This window comes from Pezoporus wallicus, unplaced genomic scaffold, assembly GCF_028554395.1.
Source record: "Pezoporus wallicus isolate ANWC-B61680 ecotype Strahan unplaced genomic scaffold, APGP_CSIRO_Pwel_v1 contig_8232, whole genome shotgun sequence".
In the NCBI taxonomy this organism is placed as follows: domain Eukaryota; kingdom Metazoa; phylum Chordata; class Aves; order Psittaciformes; family Psittacidae; genus Pezoporus; species Pezoporus wallicus.
In genome coordinates this window covers 460,314-479,248 of record NW_026637105.1, presented here as the reverse complement: position 1 = coordinate 479,248, position 18,935 = coordinate 460,314, and the positions used below count along the sequence as shown (strand labels likewise).

Below are 18,935 nucleotides of genomic sequence, written 5' to 3'. Positions count from 1 at the left end.
GTTTGCTCTAACGGGTTCTTTGGTTTTCTTTCTGCTCTGCCACATCGCACCCGCCTGCTGGTCCCTCCCGCCTGCATCGCCAGCGGTGCCCCGCACCAGTGCCACCCAGTGCAGCTCCGTGCCGGAGCCACGCTACGGCCGGCGCCTGGGCAGCGACTTCGCGGTGGGAGCGGTGGTGCGGTTCGAGTGCAGCGCTGGCTACGCGCTCCAGGGCTCCCGCAGCATCCAGTGCCTCACCATGCCCGGCGCGCTGGCGCAGTGGAACGTTTCCGTACCCACCTGTGTGGGTAGGTATCCTTGGGATGTGGGGCTTGTTCTGTGGGCTTCGGCCTGGAGAGGAGAAGGCTCCTGAAGGGGAGACCTGGGAGCAGCTCCAGTGCCCAAAGGGGCTGCAGGAAAGCTGGAGAGGGGCTTGGGACAAGGGATGTAGGGACAGGCCAAGGGGAATAGCTTTAACCTGCCAGAGGGGAGACTGAGCTGAGCTCTTAGGCAGAAGCTCTTCCCTGGGAGGGTGCTGAGGCGCTGGCACAGGGTGCCCAGAGAAGCTGTGGCTGCCCCATCCCTGGCAGTGTTCAAGGCCAGGTTGGACACAGGGGCTTGGAGCAAGCTGCTCCAGTGGAAGGGGTCCCTGCCCGTGGCAGGGGTTGGAGTTGGAGGAGCTTTGAGGTCCCTGTCTATGAACAAGGGCAGTTAACCCCGAATGTCAGGGCAGGGACCTTTTAATCTAATACTCGTTGTGAGATCTGGGACAGCATCTGGAATAAATCAGATCTGTCTGAAAGCTGCTTTCACCTTCTTTGGAGGAGAGCAGTTCCTAAAGAACCGGTCTCATGGGCTGATGAACAGAGTGTTCTCCACAGCTAAGGACCACACGCTGCTGGTGTTAGAAGTTGTATGAGAGAGTTACTAAAAAGGGGATTATTCGTACAAATCTTGCCCTTAAATCATGAGCCAGCTCGGATTGCTTTCTTGCCTGTGGACAGATGTTTTAAAGAGAATGTTTTTAGCATAAAGCCAAGTCCTTCCTCTTCCAAATGGTCCTCTGCTTATTGCAGTGCCGTGTGGTGGGAATTTGACTGAGCGCAAAGGAACCATTCTGTCCCCTGGCTTCCCCGAGCCTTACCTGAACAGCCTCAACTGCGTGTGGAAGATAACAGTCCCCGAAGGAGCAGGGATACAGGTAGGGGGTCAGCAGCTGGCACTGCGGCAGGGGCTGGAGAGGAGAACACGCAGTATCTGGTGCGCCTAAAGAGGCCACATGTGATGAAGTTACTGCTCCTCGCAGGAAAAAGATCAGTTGAATGTGCAATCAGACGTTCATTTATACTGTGAGCGCCAAAAGTGGGTAATATTTCAATGGATTTTTGCCTCCTGAAAGCACTCTCTGTGGGAGATGCACTGGAGCTCTGTGGCTGTTCTGGTGTAACAAAATAATTGTGGTATTTTGGGCATATCTCTCTATACCACTTAATTATGCAATGTTGAAAGCAATGTAAGTGACACCAAGGCAGAGTTGCTTGCTCAGAGTGCCTGTGTGGATTTGTTATGCCAGCAGAGTTGCAGCAGTATGATTATACAATTACTGCTTTGCTGTTCATTGTCTCCAGGTAAATGAGCTCTCTCTTCAGGTCTTTTTGCGGTCCTTATCGTTCCTCTGCAGAAAGAGTTCTGCAAGAGGATGCTGAGAATTAAGCCTGACATCAGAGACCAAACCTGAGATAAAGTCCCCATTCAGCACATACGTGCCTTGTCCTCACAGGAAGCATCTTACCCTGCGTTATGCTGATGTTGGTTGACACCCAGGAGATGGTCTCTGTAATGGGTTCATTCACTCCACAGGCCTCACGATCAGAGGGTTTCTTTCTTCTTTGCACCACTTTGCAGGGGTTTTTCGTTAAGTGCTTTTATTTCTCTATCATGGATTCAGCAAATGGATTTGTAGGTGGGTTCCTCCCTCTGCAGCACTCACAGCTGCTGGCATGCAGCAGTTGTGTTTCTCTCAGTGGTTTCATTGAAACATCACTTCTGCCTTGCTGGATTACAGCTCTGCCCTCCCAGACAGGGAGTCTCACCTGGTGCCACCGCCATCACTCCTGAGCAAAGCCTGAACTTAGGTCTGGGATGGGCAGAACTGGTCCAGCAGCACTGGGGGCTTCACAGTGAAGCAGCTTTGAGCGCTGTGCCAAGCTTTTGCCATGTCCAGTCCAGCAAATTCTGCTCTCCTCCTTGCTTTTGAAGCCATTTAAAATAGAGTTTTCAAAAGCCTCACTGCTCACCATTGATACTTCCTGTTCATCTGAAATTTTAGCTGTTCTCAAACCCCCCAAGCAGGAGAATCCATTGAGTTCAGCCGAACATTGGACTGCTTGAGGCAGTTTGCAAGGTGCTTGGGACTCCTGGGCTCAGGGGTGATAATTCACTCAGTTTTTAAAGAGATGTAAATAGGTGCCTGTGCTCTGCACTGCCGTGTTCTGAATGATGCCCTGGCTGCCACTTAGCCCACGGGTCTGTGTGATGAGGGACCTGCTGCCCCTCAGCTCTGCTCTGACCCATGGGCCGGTCGCAATCACAGCAGCTTCTGACCCTGGGGCTTCCACTGGAAGTCTTCTGTGGGGGAAGAAGGCGTGGAAAAAGGGATTGACCTGCAGGAAATGAAACAGCCATAGTGAAGCCCTGTGCAGGAGCTGTGGGTTGGGGAGCAGCCCAGAGGCAGGGTGATGGCCACCATGGAGCTGGACCAACTGTGTAACCCACCCCGCTGCCATCGGCTCTGCTTCCCGGTCACCCGTGTTTGTGTGCAACATTCTCACATATTAGATACCAATTTAAGGATCAGTTTACCCTCATTTTGTACAACAATTAAAGGTTAAACAACTGTAAATCAGAGGAGGAGGTGAAATTAAAGCTTTCTTGGTAGCGGCGAGTTACTAACAGGAGTTTTATGTAATGAGTGTACGAGCCAGCACTTCTGCCATGAATTATTCATCCCTGTAGCAAACCTTCCTGAGTGAATTAATTTATATACATGGCAGTAAATAGATGCAGATCCCTTGTGAATCCACATGTCAGACTAGAATTAGGACCTTAAAAATGTTTATTCCGTTGAGTTGTGGGGGGGGAGGAGAATAAATAATTTAGGAAATGTAAGAGCAAACAAAATGCACCATCTCAGTCCACGTTCTCTTGCAATGATGTAAATCACAATAGGGGCGTCATTATGAGTTATACGGGGGAAAGGTATTGACTCGGTCAGTGTGGCCAGTAATGGCTTTGGAGGGGGGGTCACTGCAAGTTCAGCTAGATGAACTGCACTTATTTGGCGGGGGGGAAAGACTTTGCAGGAACTTTATAGCCTGCTTTATTATTCAGAAGAAACCAAGGAGGAAAAAGGTTAAAATGGCAGAAGTAATGGAGTTGAGGGGTTTTATTACATGTTTAAATATGTATTTTTTCCTTGCTGTTTAGCAGGGCAAATGCAAGAGGGATATTTGGAGTGCAGGAGTGAACACAGGGTGAGAGCACTGCAGGAAAATGGGGAGTGGGGGACACAGAACGGTCAGAGGTCAGGGTGTGAGCGCGTGTGTGCGAGTGTGTGCATGCACTTGCATATGCGTGTACACGTGTGTGCGCAGTCAGGGTTTGCAGGGCACTGAGCTCTTTTCAGTTGAAACTCGATGATATTAAGGTCCTTTCCAACCCTGCCTATTCTGTGATTCTAAGATTGCAGTTGTACTGTTTTGTCTTTTTTCTCTTTAGATCCAGGTGATCAGTTTTGTTACTGAGCAGAACTGGGATTCCCTGGAAGTGTTTGATGGAGGAGATAACACAGCCACCATGCTGGGAAGTTTCTCTGGTACGTGGTCAGCATCACGTTCGGGGAAGCCCATCAGTGCATGCTTAATTCCTGTTCACATCAGCTGGACTGCAGCACATCCCTAAAATTAAGCGTATGCTTAAGTGCTTCGGAAACTTGAGTAGATTTAAGCGTGTGCTTAAAGGGAATCTCTTGTCTTGTTCAGTTGGGAATTTGACTCTGTCTTCCTGCAGAAAATGTTGATACAGCCTTGCACACAAAACCGATGGGTTAGACTTGGGGTTTTTTCAGAAACCCAGGAGCACTTCCACTGCCTGCAATGGGAGTTCCCACAGCGCTGCTGGGTTGGTGGGAACAGCTCAGACCTCTGCGCTTGGCAGGGTCAGTGGTTGAAGAGCTAAAACCCACCTTTGCTTTGCCCAGCAGTGGGGCCGGTGGCTTTCAGCAAAGCAGAGATGAGCAAGCAGCCCAAGAGCATTATAAAACATTCAAATAGCAGAGCCACGTGCAAGCTGATGGCCCTGATTCTTACTTACTTAATGAGCTGCGTGTGCTACAAGTCCTTTGAGGTTGGTGAGGGGAAAGGTCGTGCACAAAGACTGCCAGGCTCTGCTCCCACTGCTTGTGTTTGGGATAGAGCTGCCTTGAGCTGGTGCTGCAACAGCGTCCAGGGATTGAGGTGGGAGAAGGAATCAGGACCTCACAGGTGACCTGCGCTCCACCCACACTGTTCCTCATCGCCAGTTCCCTTCTTGATGCTTTTCATCTCTCTGGTCTGTAAGTGGTGAAACTTCACATGATGAAATTCAGCAGCAGGCTTTGAAAAGGCCATTGCAGAGAAGCCTTGGGTATTTCTCAATTGGCCTCATTAGAACCTGATGAAAACCAAGAGAGCTTGTTAAGTTAAAGGACTTCTGTTCTCAGCCTCTTCTGCAGCTAGTCTCCGAGGACATGGAGGAGGAAAAAAGAATCCTCTTCAGTATCTCTGTGCACCTCTTGTTTTTCCAGGAACTACAGTGCCTGCGCTGCTGAACAGCACTTCAAACCAGCTCTATCTGCATTTCTATTCGGATATCAGTGTCTCCGCTGCGGGCTTTCACCTGGAATACAAAAGTAAGAGCAATTCAGCCTTGATCTTGCGGTTCCTCTGAGTGATGGGGAAACGGTTATGGAGCCATTGCCTTGTAGAAGTGGAAGCTGTTTAGTGGAAAGGGGTGGTGAGCCTTAAGGCCCATGATTACGTGGTTCCCTGCTCTCGAGTTGCAGAGAGGGAGTAAACATGAAATCGAGAATCAAATAGGCACAGTAGAGGAGATGAGGGGTCATGGAGTGACCCTCATCCTGCTGCTGATGCACTTTGAGGCACCTGTTTGGTTTGTGTGTTGTAGGGCAGGAGAGTGGTGGAGGATGAACTATGAAAAATTCATGGGGAGTTTTCCTGTTCAACACAGCGCTGTAATCTGTGCTCAGGAAGTGCCTGAAATGCTGCTTGCCAGAGGCTGGGAGGGACTGCCTGCTCCTTGCATTCAGTATCAGTCATTGCTGGACACAGCATGCAGAGCTAGACAGATCTTTATATGATAATGCCAGCTGGAAGGGACCTCAGAGGTCATCTCATTGAGCCTCCTGCTGAAAGCAGGGTCAGATATGAGATAAAACAAGATTACTCACTTTACACATCTTTATGCAGTCTGTGCTTGGAAAAGCTCCAAGGATGGAGATTGCAAAGCACTGGGCAGCCTTTCATCACTGAGCGAGTGCTGCAGCCGCTGGCCATCCTGGTGCTCTTCTGTTGGACTTGGTCCACTTTATCAATGCTTTTCTTATGCTGTAGGGCACAAAACTTGGTCCAGTATTTGAGGTGCTGTCTAATGGATGTTGGGTAGAGGAGGAGATAACTCCTCCATCTGCTTGCTGTGCTCCTGTCTGTACAGCCCAGGACACCATAGGCTGAGGCTGGCTTAGGTGGCATGAGCTAGATGGGAAGCTTTGAGATCAGGCTCCCGGGGGGGAGGCACTGATGCCTTTCCTCCCCTCTGTTGTGCTGGACAGTTTAGTGGGTTCATCCACGTGGATTATGCTGACACCCTGACAGAACGGCAGCACTTTGCTTCCAGCAGGTCCCTGCAGTGTTGCTCTCGGTTCCTGGGTGCACAGACCTGAGAGCATCAGTTACATATGATGATACCCAGAGACTGTGTTTATAAAAAGAACTTGTCAGTGGTAAGAGTAGAACTGGAAGACATGACAGGGAAGAGAGTCTCTTGGGAGAGTGCTGCAGGGTTGGATAAGGATGCCAAAAATGCATTCTTCCTCATGTCTGTGCTTCGATTTCTGCTATTGGAGCAGATGCCGATTCAGGAAAGGTGTGCTACAGCCAGGTTGCAGTGGGCCGCAGTGATTGGTGGCTGTTATCTCACCAGTGGTACTGTACCAAGGGCTTGAATTATTCACACACAGTGCAGCAGCAGCAGCCCCGACAGCACAGCAGCGGGTGCAGAGTGGGAGCTCCGGGCTCTTTTCAGGGCATCTAAACTAAATGTTTAGCTGGCACTCAGGAGAGCAAGCAGGCTCGTGCATTTTGCAGTGTGCTGAAGATGCAGGTGTGGTGGGGCAGGAGCCAGGCTGGTCCCTGGGCAGCCCTCAGGGGCTGCTTGATGCGTGGTGATGCTCTGGCTCTGCTCATAGCAGTGATGGTAAGGTGATGAGAGATGTGCTGGGGCTGCTGTCTCCGTTCACACATCTTCCTTGAGGCAATGCAAACATAACTGTTCTTGCTGGACAGTGATGCTTGGTTCTGATCGCACATCTCGTGTTTGTCTCTGAAGCCAGCCAGTGTCCTGTTTATTTTTGCCCAAGGCAGCAAACAGGCTTGGAAGTTCTGTAAAACTTCCACAGCAGTGGCGCAGATCTTGGCCTGCAGAGGCTGTGTGCTCAGGGAGTGCCAGCTGGCACGAGGCTTCCCAGGTTCTCCTGGCTTTGCAGATTGACACCTCACATGTTAGTGCTAAAGGACCCAACCAGCAAGACTGGAGAGAGGAAGCGTGCCCCAGATTGCGTTCTGAGAGCTGCAGAAATGGATGTTGGGTGAGAAATTCTCTTGCTGTGACCCTGTCTCTTCTCCATTTCTGTTTCGATCAATAAGGTCTATGAGGATCCTATCACCCCGTTGCAGCAATCATGTTCAGGTTTTTCATGAGGTCTGGGATTATCAGGCTTGTTCGGTTTCTTTGCTGAGGAAACGAACAGTGTTGCTTTTCAGGGCAGCTGGGAAGGATGTATTCTTTTGTTTTGCTTGTACAATTGGAATTTCACAGCTCTGAGCCTCAGGTTTTGCCTTTGTTCAGTTAGAGGTGCTGCAAGGAAGTTTTGAGACATGAGCTGAGCCACCAGGGTTTGTTTGCTTCCCTTGTTCCTTCACTGAATTCCTCCAGCAAAGCTCTTATCTCTACATGCTCAAAAGCCAAACCAGAGCAAGAACAATTTAGGGCTGAATGAAACTCAGTGCCTGCTGATCTGAATAGGACGTTGCTTAAAGCTATTTTCTCTCTTGTCTCTCTGGAGGTCAAGCAGCACAGGCACGTATGGGGAGGGACTGCATGTTTTCTTGCTGGAAGCCTGACTTGAGTTTCTGGAGGAGAATCCGCATCTCCTCTTATTTCTTCTTTTCATCTGCTTTCAGCTCAGCCTGCAGACCGCGGAGTCTCAGCAAAGCTTTAGCCCTTGCAGCGATGCAGAAGGTTATCTGTTAGTGGCAGCTGCTGGTGCAGAGCATGAGGGAGGTGTCTGCAGACTCCAGCTCTTCCTTTCATCTCCCCTTGGAAGGCGGGGGGGGGGGGTAAAGGAGAGCACGGCCCCAGCACGTGACAGTGGCCGTCGCTAATTGGGTTGCAGTGGGGTGCTCCCGGTTGTGAATGTGGCTCAAATGGAAATGGGTTGAGTGAGGCTCCTGCAGGCGGTTCCACAGGCACCTCAAGGACCGGCCGTGCTTACTGCTGCTTGTAGCTCATGGTGAATTCAGTCTGTAATCGAGAGCAGGAAGAATAGGGCTGTAGAATGAAACCGTGCTGCTTCTGCCCAGAAGGGGACAAATTACATACAGCAGCACCTACTTATGCCCTTGATACTGCAAGCGAGGGACAGCAGATAGGTCCCTCTTGCATCCTTTCCAATCTTCTGTCGGTTGCTGCCATAACCAGGGTGCATACGGCATAGGATAGATATGGACCGTGGATGGGGAGGGCTCATGGTGAGTGCTCTGATACATGCGCCATTGAGGATGAGCCGGTCTTTGCCTTGCAGTGCCCTTATGTCCCTCTTGCTTTCACAGCCGTCGGTCTGTCCAGCTGCCCGGAGCCCCCTGTCCCTGGGAACGGGCTGAAGATCGGGGAGCGCTATTTGGTGAACGACGTCGTCTCTTTCCAGTGCGAGCCGGGCTACGCGCTGCAGGTACCGCCGCTCCCGGCAGGGGATGACGGCAAACGCCTGCAACACTGGGAGACCCTCCAAATGCTGAGCTTGTTTTCCCCTCCTCCAGGGCCACTCTCACATCTCCTGCATGCCGGGCACTGTCCGCCGCTGGAATTACCCGCCGCCGCTTTGCATCGGTAGGACCCTTTTCTGTCATACCTAGCAGGTATTTACAGTGCTCTCCTCGGAAACAAGGGGAAAGGTCTGAGTTAGAGAAATGGGGATACGTTCTGGAAAAACCTTGCAGTTGTTGCTCATGTCCACTGTGAAGGAAGGGAGCCCTTGGAGAAGAGGCACAGGGTGAAGGGAACCTGCTGGGCTTTGTTTGATTCTTTTCAGTAGTTTGCTTTTAGCCAATCTGGATGTTTAATATTCATATTGCACATTTTACTGCTCGAAGAGAGACATTTATGCATTTAATAGCTTTAGTTAACAGTTATTTCAGGCTCCTGCTGTTCTAGCTTACATCATTTTGCTTTAAAGTAATTATAAGAGCTAACAGTTCTTTTATCTGATGATCTGGAGACCAGGAATAAATACAGAGACATATAGAGCAGAATGACTGAGCTAAAGGACCCATACCCGTGGGAGCTGCTCTGAAAGAAATCAGAAGCTCAGCATTAGAAGTGGGAGAGCCCGGCATGGAGGAGATCCCTGTGTTGAATCACTACGTGATTCAAGTTTTCTTTTAATCAGTTCAGTAGGATTTCGTGTGCTTGAGCTGTGCCTGCTCGGTACTGCCCCAGTGTAAACACCAGCACGGTTTAGTTCAGATGCCTTGTTCTGGGTGGTGATGGCCAAGTGCAGTGCTACAAACACCCAGCCACCCGTCTGCTCATACCCCTCAGCTTGTGTCAGGCTCGACTTGAGAGAGGTCATCCAACAGTGGGTGACCAACAAAGGGGTCAACAAGAAACCTGGAGAGGGGCTTTGGACAAGGGGGAATGGCTTTAACCTGCCAGAGGGGAGACTGAGATGAGCTCTGAGGCAGAAGCTCTTCCCTGTGAGGGTGCTGAGGCGCTGGCACAGGGTGCCCAGAGAAGCTGTGGCTGCCCCATCCCTGGCAGTGCTCAAGGCCAGGTTGGACACAGGGCGTGGAGCAAGCTGCTCCAGTGGAAGGGGTCCCTGCCCATGGCAGGGGTTGGAACTGGAGGAGCTTTAAGGTCCCTTCCAACCCAAACCTATCTGTGATTCTATGAACTTCAGGGGGGCATAAACATATCTCTGCAGCCAAGTGAAGACTATCATGAGCGACCATCATCTTCTGTGGGCAAATGCAGCACCCAGTGCTAATGGTGCTCATTGTCCTGCATTAACCATGCACTGATCTGTCTCAACAGTGTCCGGAGCATGGCTGGCTGTAGGCCACATGGTTGTTCTCCTGCGCAGAGGACAGCCTGCTTCCCTGGCAGCATGTGCTGATTTTCCTTTGGTCCGCTTCATCCAGATGCTTGACTTCTAAATCATTTAGAAGTAGTTCTATTAAAGAGCCATTAAGAGGAAAAAGAAAGAGAAATCTTCTGGGAGAAACCTTGTTAGTAGCAAGTACACACATAATGACATATCTGACAAAGGGAATCTGCCCCTTCCCTGTCAGAACGTGGTAGGAGCAGGAGTACACCTGGGTGCACTTGGTTGGATGGTGTTACCATAACAAGGTAGAGGTCATCCAGATAAGCATGAGAAGATGCTGTCTGTGTTTAAATTTCATAGGAAGCCTTTTGTAAACGTATTTTGTGCTGTCATCTGTGGATTGCTTCTTGGTAGGGAATTTGTTTCCTCCAGTGTTTCCTCTCTTCTGTATTTCCCGGTAATTGCCCAGAGATTGACAAGTTGTAGCAGTCAAGGTAGATCGGTTAACAAGAAAAAGCAGCAGCAGTAACTGGAGTCAAGGCAGGATCAGACTGTTTCTTCACAGTCGGTTTTCTCGGTGGTTAAAAATTCCCAGCAGTGCTGTGTGCGTGGTGTGCGCTGTTGTGGTGGCTGTGGACAGAAAGGAGCGTCCAGCTTTTCTCCTGCAGCTCACATCTCTCCCACTGGGATTGTCAGAACTGAATCTCTGGGCTCAGGCTTTCATCTCCAGAGGGCAGGAGAAAGGCGCGTGCATCACTAATGCGGCCATGCAGTGCCTGGCAAGCTCCGTGCTAGTTCCATAGCAGGCTTTCCTGTTTCCCTTCTTGGTTTCTAGTAGCTTTATTTCGCACACAGCTGGCCATGACCAGCACCCCGAGAGACCCGTGAGCCATCCTGACCACTGACACTGTTGATCTTGCAGCCCAGTGTGGAGGAACAGCAGAAGAGATGGAAGGAGTGCTCCTGAGCCCAGGGTTCCCAGGAAATTATCCAAGCAACCTGGACTGCACGTGGAGGATATTGCTGCCTGTGGGCTTTGGTGAGACAGCTGCTTTGGGTTTGGTGCTGTCACAAGAGAGGTGATGGGAAGATACTGTCCCTGTTCAGTCTGGGCACGGTCAGTGCTAGAGGCCAAGATGAGTTACAGAAATTACTGTTTGACCGCCTAATCACACTTGCCATTGAAAATGCACATATATGGTGCTGTGAAATGATAAGTAATGTGGCTGCAGGTCACCATGGAGTGTAACAGTCAGGACACACCGCTGTAACGTCCTCCCTTCGTGTGCTTGTGTACTTCCCTGTCTTAACTACTCCCAGTTGTAACAGCCTTAAGACATGACCTGTTGCAGCACCCTTTGTAAGTGCTACAGGTGCCCAAAGCCTGGGTCAGGTTATATCCTACCTCAGCCAGAGTTCAGGAGGCATCAGCACACCCAAGGTTAGGATCTCCCCAGCCGTTACTAAGAGAGATATTTGCACACCTCCACCTCAACTCTTCTCCAGGCCAGCCCCATGAGGGTGCCTCATTGCCAGGAGGTGGAAGCGTTGCACGCCTGGAAGTGCTGACTCCTTGGGTTTCCTGAACTAACTCCTCCTCCTGAGGAAGCAGTCGTGTGCTGCTGGGGATGCAGAACTGGGGCTGCCCAGCCAGCCCAGCCCAGCCCTGCCATCCCATCCCTACCCAGCCAGCCCAGCCCTGCTCTTCCATCCCAGCCCTGCTCTTCCATCCCAGCCCTGCTCTTCCATCCCAGCCCTGCTCTTCCATCCCAGCCCTGCTCTTCCATCCCAGCCCTGCTCTTCCATCCCAGCCCTGCTCTTCCATCCCAGCCCTGCTCTTCCATCCCAGCCCTGCCCTTCCATCCCAGCCCTGCTCTTCCATCCCAGCCCTGCTCTTCCATCCCAGCCCTGCTCTTCCATCCCAGCCCTGCTCTTCCAGCCCAGCCCTGCTCTTCCAGCCCAGCCCTGCTCTTCCAGCCCAGCCCTGCTCTTCCAGCCCAGCCCTGCTCTTCCAGCCCAGCCCTGCTCTTCCAGCCCAGCCCTGCTCTTCCAGCCCAGCCCTGCTCTTCCAGCCCAGCCCTGCTCTTCCAGCCCAGCCCTGCTCTTCCAGCCCAGCCCTGCTCTGCTCTTCCAGCCCAGCCCTGCTCTTCCAGCCCAGCCCTGCTCTTCCAGCCCAGCCCTGCTCTTCCAGCCCAGCCCTGCTCTTCCAGCCCAGCCCTGCTCTTCCAGCCCAGCCCTGCTCTTCCAGCCCAGCCCTGCTCTTCCAGCCCAGCCCTGCTCTTCCAGCCCAGCCCTGCTCTTCCAGCCCAGCCCTGCTCTTCCAGCCCAGCCCTGCTCTTCCAGCCCAGCCCTGCTCTTCCAGCCCAGCCCTGCTCTTCCAGCCCAGCCCTGCTCTTCCAGCCCAGCCCTGCTCTTCCAGCCCAGCCCTGCTCTTCCAGCCCAGCCCTGCTCTTCCAGCCCAGCCCTGCTCTTCCAGCCCAGCCCTGCTCTTCCAGCCCAGCCCTGCTCTTCCAGCCCAGCCCTGCTCTTCCAGCCCAGCCCTGCTCTTCCAGCCCAGCCCTGCTCTTCCAGCCCAGCCCTGCTCTTCCAGCCCAGCCCTGCTCTTCCAGCCCAGCCCTGCTCTTCCAGCCCAGCCCTGCTCTTCCATCCCAGCCCTGCTCTTCCATCCCAGCCCTGCTCTTCCATCCCAGCCCTGCTCTTCCATCCCAGCCCTGCTCTTCCATCCCAGCCCTGCTCTTCCATCCCAGCCCTGCTCTTCCATCCCATCCCATCCCAGCCCTGCCATCCCAGCCCTGCCATCCCAGCCCTGCCATCCCAGCCCTGCCATCCCAGCCCTGCCATCCCAGCCCTGCCATCCCAGCCCTGCCATCCCAGCCCTGCCATCCCAGCCCTGCCATCCCAGCTGGCTGCGCTCTGTTTGGCATGAGGTGATCCGTGTGGCTCTGTGCTTGCCTTCCTAATCTGGGTGGTGTCAGGCAGGGGGAGAGGCAGGCACAGGAGCTCCAGCAGCGTGGAGCTGCAGGCATTAATAGCTTCAGCTTGTCTGAAACAAGCAGGACCTGTATACTACGGGACCCTTTCCCTCCAGCATGGAAAATGCACTGGTGCTGCTGGACCAGGCTGTCCTGGGCAGCAGTGGGTGAGCGGTGCCGCTGTGGCTGTAGGGGCAGAGCGTTCCCTCCTGTCGTGCAGGTGCTCACGTCCAGTTCCTGAACTTCTCCACGGAGCCGAACCACGACTTTGTTGAGATCCGCAACGGGCCCTACGACACCAGCAACGTCATCGGGCGCTTCAGCGGCACCGAGCTCCCCGGCTCCCTCCTCTCCACGTCCCACGAAACCACCGTGTACTTCCACAGCGACCACTCCCAGAACAAGCCAGGCTTCAAGCTGGAATACCAGGGTACGGCGCGAGCAGCAACGGGCCGATCCTGTCCCCAGGTGCTGACAGTGAGGGAGGGCACTGGGTTCACGGCTGTTGCTATTCTGTTGAGCTAATTCCGTGAGGACTTAATCCAGTGTTAGGGAAGGTGCTGCATGAAGGCCGTGCTTCATCCGGGATCCGTTCACCCAGATTTCTGCCTGCGGCAGAAAACAAATGTTCCTGAAGTGCTTTGTGACAGGGAAATGCCTTTGAATTAATTCCAGCCAGATTCACCTCCATCTTGGCTCTGCTGTGCAAAGAGAAGAGTCCTCAGCAGCCGTGAGTTTGCTCTGGAATTCTGCTTTTCAGTCTCAGCTGAAGTCCAGATGCATTCTTAGCTGCAGCCCAGCCCTGTCCTGAGCAGTCGTCTTCTCTGTCCACCTGTCCTTGGCATAGGCGAATATGAAGGGGCAAAGGATGCCACGGGCAGGTCCTGTACTTCAGGGTGGGCTTTGCTGGGCAGCAGCTGAGAGTCAAGTGATCCAGCTACTGCCTGGGATTGAGATCCAAGGAGTGGGAATGATGGAGCGTGTGTCTCCAGCATGTGATGCAGCCAAGGACTGACAAAGGACTGCCTCCCTCCCCAGAAGCAGCAGTAAAAGCTGCTACTCATACTTAATTGAAAACATTAATTTTGTCTTGGCTGTCCTGTCCCTGCACCACATAATTCATGGGCTGCTGCACAACGGAGGAAGGGATGTGCTCTGTGAGGCACTCCGGGTAATCTCATGGAAATTAGCTATGGAAATTAGCTCTAGCAAGGCTGACCAGTCACTTATAATGCCAAGTGGAACACGTTAACTCATTGACTTGCATTCGTCATCAGGGCTGTCCATGTTTTGTGGAAACCAAGGCAGGTTTTCCAATTGGAAGGGAAGTACGGGGTGGCTGTGTGGGCACGGGCTCTGCACATCCCAGTGCTCCTGCAGCAGGGTTTTCCCTCAGCAGATGTGTGCGTGGTTTGTTCAAGTGTAGCCGCTGCGATTAAGCTGTTGTATGAGGAGGAAGCAGCCAGGCAGGACACGAGTGCATTGTTCCTGCTTTCGGGAGAAAATACAAAGTATGAAACATTCCTCCTTATTTACAAAGGCCTGTAGGGATAGAACAAGGGCTTGAACCTGCAGAGGGGAGACTGAGATGAGCTCTGAGGCAGAAGCTCTTCCCTGTGAGGGTGCTGAGGCGCTGGCACAGGGTGCCCAGAGAAGCTGTGGCTGCCCCATCCCTGGCAGTGCTCAAGGCCAGGTTGGACACAGGGGCGTGGAGCAAGCTGCTCCAGTGGAAGGGGTCCCTGCCCGTGGCAGGGGTTGGAGCTGGAGGAGCTGAGTTCCCTTCAACGCAAACCAGGCTGAGATTCTGTGATTTTGGGGCTTTTTTCCAGCCTACGAGCTGCAGGAGTGCCCTGACCCTGAGCCTTTTGCGAACGGTGTCGTGAGAGGAGCCGGCTACAACGTTGGCCAGTCCATCTCTTTCGAGTGCCTGCCTGGCTACCAGCTCATCGGCCACCCGGTCCTGACCTGTCAGCACGGCACCAACAGGAACTGGGACCACCCGTTGCCCAGGTGTGAAGGTATGGCTTTGGGTCACCCTGAGAGCACCCACATCTGTAGGGAGAGAAAGACCTTCAACACTGCTCTGGCCTCCTTTTGAGTCGTTGTTTTGTACTTGGGCTGCAAGTTTCTCTGGAAGCAGCAGCATTGCTGGAGGCAGGCTGGGAATGAGCACCGAGGTGCTGAGGTGTGTTCTTGATGAGCTGATACTCAGCATATTGCAGCCTAGTCCGAAGGAGCAGTTTGAACAGTTCAGAAGCGAGGTGCATCTTGTGAGGAGGTGTTTGAATGTCATGCTCCCGGTGAGGGCTCTCAGTGCTGGTGCCAGTGGGAGCTGTGCTTCCAGCACGAAGCTGTCCAGGGTCAGTGTAACAATTTTCATCTGCCTTATTTCTTCAGCAGTGTCCAGCTTCCATTGATTTAGCATTGGTATATAAATAGAGTCCCCTTGCAGCTCTGGGGACTCTCAGCGTGGGAAGGTTGTGTCCTTATCCAGTCTCCTTAGTGTACCAGTGATAACATCTCCAAAATTGTCCAGGTAGGAGTTTTGCAGTAGCCTTGTCTGGTCTCCTTTCTGAAGAGCGTGGATGTGCTGGGAGGACACTGCAGGCTGAAGGAGTGGATCTGCATTCTAGGCATCAAAGCTCAAATGTCCAGATTCTCTTTTCAAACCCCAGCATGGTTGTTTCAGCCTTTCATCCTTTGGGCCAGTGGACTGGGGTTTGTGGGGTTTCATGCAGAAGGTTTCCATGTGAACCCTGAAGAAGTTCTGGGCTCCTTAGTGAAGATTTGCCACTTCAGTTCTCTGTGGTAACAGGACTGTGCCTTTATCTCCCTCAGGCATCAGCTCTGCCAGCTACAACCGTCCAGTTCTTTACTGTGTTTAAGTAGCTTTCTTGCTGTGCAGCACCTACAGTAGCAGAGAGGGGTAAGGGGTTAGGTGCTTTTGGACCATTTGCTGCTTTTCTCTGTGTGCACATCTGGTGAGCTGTTAGTGCTGTTGAAGGCAGTGCAGAACTCTCCTTTTCTAGCTGCTTCCTCAGATGATCCGTTTTTACACAGCAGAAGCGGGAGGACTCGCTGCCTTGGGCAAACCAGCTCACCTTTCCCTCGCAGGTCACAGCTAAAAGCCCTTTTAATTAAAAGAGAAGCTGTAATGCTGAAATAAATGCACGGAGGCCAAGGTTCCCAGCACCACTCCAGGGAGGCTCTCCAGTGATCAGCAGGCTGCTGCTGCTCTGCAGGGCAGAAAGGATGTGCCCTCGCAGGTTTCTTGGGTGTTTGTTTCAGAAAATGAGTGTAGGGAGTTACATAAATACACATCTCAGCTTGACAAACCATGTGAGCGAGCAGAGCGGAGCCACAGCTTGGCTCTAACCTTACGTCTGGCACATCAAGTCAGGGCCAGGGCGGCAGAAGCCTGTGGAGCTGGTCCTGCACAGAAAGGAGCGTGTCTTGCTCTGTTAGTATAGCACTGAGCCTGAATTAATAAGGTGTGTGGGGAGGGAGAGTGTGTGAGCTGGAGCCAAGGACTGGGTTAAAACAGCTACATGGCTTCTGGAGTGGTGCTGGCTCATGCAGATGACACTGTCTGCACTTAGACCTGTGCCTGCAGTTGTTGCAGGTTGCAGTAACCCGCTGCAGATGTTACCATCATTTCAGTTGAACTTCCACACCAGGGAGGTCGAGAAGCTGGTGTTTGTACATTGGACTTTCAGACCTGGGGACCTGCTGTGGCCCTCCTGCACTGCTCCAGCAGGATGTCATCTCCCTGTCCCAGGTTGCCACTGCCCAGGCTGTTTCTGATTGCCTCTCTTTAGTCTACAAGTTCATTTGGAGCTGGAAGATACCTCGTGCAATAGAACTGTCATCTTGATTAATGAATTGGATGCTGCTGTCATGCAAATCATCATTTCCCCCCTGCTCAGATGGGCTCTGTGAAAAGCCAGCTGCTCGGTGCTTCTGGTCCAGGCCATGCTGTATGAACAAGTGGGTAGATTTGCCCACTGGTGTGATCTCATCAGGAGATGTATTTTCCATGCATGGGTGCAGGCAGCTGGTGGAACCCGAAGACTCTTACTAGGGTGTAAGATGAAGTTTATTTGCACACCTGGCTCCTGCAGCTGTACAAACAGCCCTGCCAGGCTCCTTTTGGCTCGGAGGCACTTAATAAATTCATTGTAATGGGATGAAGTGAAAATGTGTGATGGGGCTGTGACAGATAGGAATTATTCGAGGCAAGCTGGGGCAGGCTTGGGGGCTGGATCCTCCTGTGTCCAGAATTGCTGTCTTTTCTCATCCAAAAACCTGAAGGACAAATGGGAAATAGCGGATCTTTGAGAGTTACTGCTTCTTCCTGAGGTTTGTGTTTCTGTCTGATTACCTGCAGTGCCTTGTGGGGGGAACGTCACCACCCAAAATGGTACAGTGTACTCTCCTGGCTTCCCCAACCAGTACCCCAGTTCCCAGGACTGCACTTGGCTTCTCACAGTGCCTGTGGGATACGGAATCCATCTCAACTTCACTCTGCTGCAGACAGAGCCCTACAACGATTTCATCACGGTTTGGTGGGTATAGCAGAGGTGTGAGGACTGACTGGAGTCACTACTAAGGCTCCATTTCAGAAAGATGCTCTTGCTGATAAATAGAGCACCCACTGCTGTGGTGTGTTTGAGAGCCGGAGCATCTTCTGGGGTGAGGATGTGGAATTTTTTTAAGCTGGATGCTAGATAGAGCCTTTGGATTAAAGACCATGTGGTGCAAGGGGCTGGCAAAATGGCCAGGAGACTGTCTCCAAACACTGTTGATGTTGCCTTCCTGAAAGATACAGGCAGGGAGGGCAAGGACAGTGAAGGGGATGGTCACTTGCTGCTCGTACCAAGGGGTGGAAATGTCACCCTTGGGCTCTGGAGGGGAGTCTGTACAGGAATCCTTCACTTTCGTGGTGCTTTTGCCTCCGTGTTGTGCAGCTCACAGGTAGTCCCACCTTTGGCCTTACAGCAGCGCCTGTCAGACCTTGTAGGTCTTTGTTGCTCTTCATCTCTGTGGTCATCAGTTAAAAATGAAGCACATCAGCCCCCTGCAGTGCTTCTGCCTCAGTAACCCTGAGCAGGCGCTGAGCTGAGCCACAGCCTGGCTGCAGCAGGAGCCCCTGTGTCCTGCTGGGCCATCAGCCTGTCCCTTCATCTCCAAAATGCTGTGCTCAATGGGATAAGGGAACATCTCTTGGGAAGCCGAAGGGCCTTTACAGAAGACACTTTATGACTGGTGAATGGGGTCTTTATCTCAGGCTGAAGTTAGATGAAATTAATCTTGTTTGTACTTGCATAACAGGAATTGCCTTTCGCTGCTGCTTTCTCTGACAGGCATTTCAATGGGGCTCATTTTTTGTTCCTTTTGCACTTTATCTGTGGTTACCTGTATGGATAGAGGCTGAATGAAGAAAAAGCCATTGGGAAATCATTCACAGTTACCAGTGTCTTCTTTGGGTTTTCTTTTTGCAGTCACAATACACAGCTCTGCAATTCAAGCCACTTCCCAGGCTGCAAAGGGAATGCCAGGATGGCATTAGAACCAGAACTGGCCTTTTAAACAGCAGTATCTGGGAACTGTGACCTCTGATGTAAAATGGGTGCAGCTCTGATGTGCTTAATGAAGTAGCACTGATTTCTTCACTGCCAGAGCCTTACAGACTTAAAAATGGGGTTGGTGTTTGGAGCTGGCTGCTGGGTGAGCACTGCACTGCCAGAGAGATGATCCTGGTTGTAATGGAGCAGGGAGGGGGCCTGGGTGTCCAGCTCAACTGTGCAGGGAGCTGCTGAGGCTGTAATAAGGATGTAAAAAAGGGAGGACAAGGGAGGAAGAGTGTGGAGGAGTTCCTGGGCGTGCAGTGTAGGAGGCTGGTTGTTGCCTACCGTTAAAGACATGTAATAATGCTCTTTTCTTGTGTTTCTGACATACGATTTTAGGGATGGTCCACAGCAAACAGCCCCACAGCTTGGTGTCTTCACTGGCAACTCTGCTAAGAAATCAGCCCAAAGCTCTTCCAATCAGGTCCTGATGAAATTCCACAGTGATGCAGCCAATGGAGGGATCTTTGCCATTTATTTCTATGGTCTGTATTGCTTCCTGAGCAGCACGTGCCTTATACCTGTGCATGGGGTATTGAGGGGCTTGTGGGGAGGACTAGTTCTGGGGAGGAGAAGATTCCTTTTTTATTGTCCTGCCTGTGGCAAGCAAAGGTGACTGGGAGGAGGATGCTCTCTCGTGTGCTGGAGAGGGACTTCAAACAAGGGCCTGTGGGGACAGGCCAAGGGGAATGGCTTTAA

The 18,935-nt window shown here is 52.2% G+C and overlaps 1 protein-coding gene across 3 annotated transcripts in view; it reads left to right on the top strand.

Annotated features, from left to right (window-relative positions):
- CSMD2 (CUB and Sushi multiple domains 2) overlaps window positions 1-18,935 on the top strand; it is a 259,895-nt gene that overhangs the window by 195,766 nt on the left and 45,194 nt on the right. For all 3 annotated transcript variants that reach the window (XM_057403460.1, XM_057403458.1, XM_057403459.1), the window contains 11 exons: window positions 84-287; window positions 1,056-1,180; window positions 3,757-3,853; window positions 4,823-4,927; window positions 8,145-8,263; window positions 8,352-8,421; window positions 10,560-10,676; window positions 12,830-13,039; window positions 14,439-14,627; window positions 16,997-17,174; window positions 18,576-18,721. In XM_057403460.1, the coding sequence (XP_057259443.1) occupies window positions 84-287; window positions 1,056-1,180; window positions 3,757-3,853; window positions 4,823-4,927; window positions 8,145-8,263; window positions 8,352-8,421; window positions 10,560-10,676; window positions 12,830-13,039; window positions 14,439-14,627; window positions 16,997-17,174; window positions 18,576-18,721 (1,560 nt within the window). The remainder of the gene's footprint in view (window positions 1-83; window positions 288-1,055; window positions 1,181-3,756; window positions 3,854-4,822; window positions 4,928-8,144; window positions 8,264-8,351; window positions 8,422-10,559; window positions 10,677-12,829; window positions 13,040-14,438; window positions 14,628-16,996; window positions 17,175-18,575; window positions 18,722-18,935) is intronic.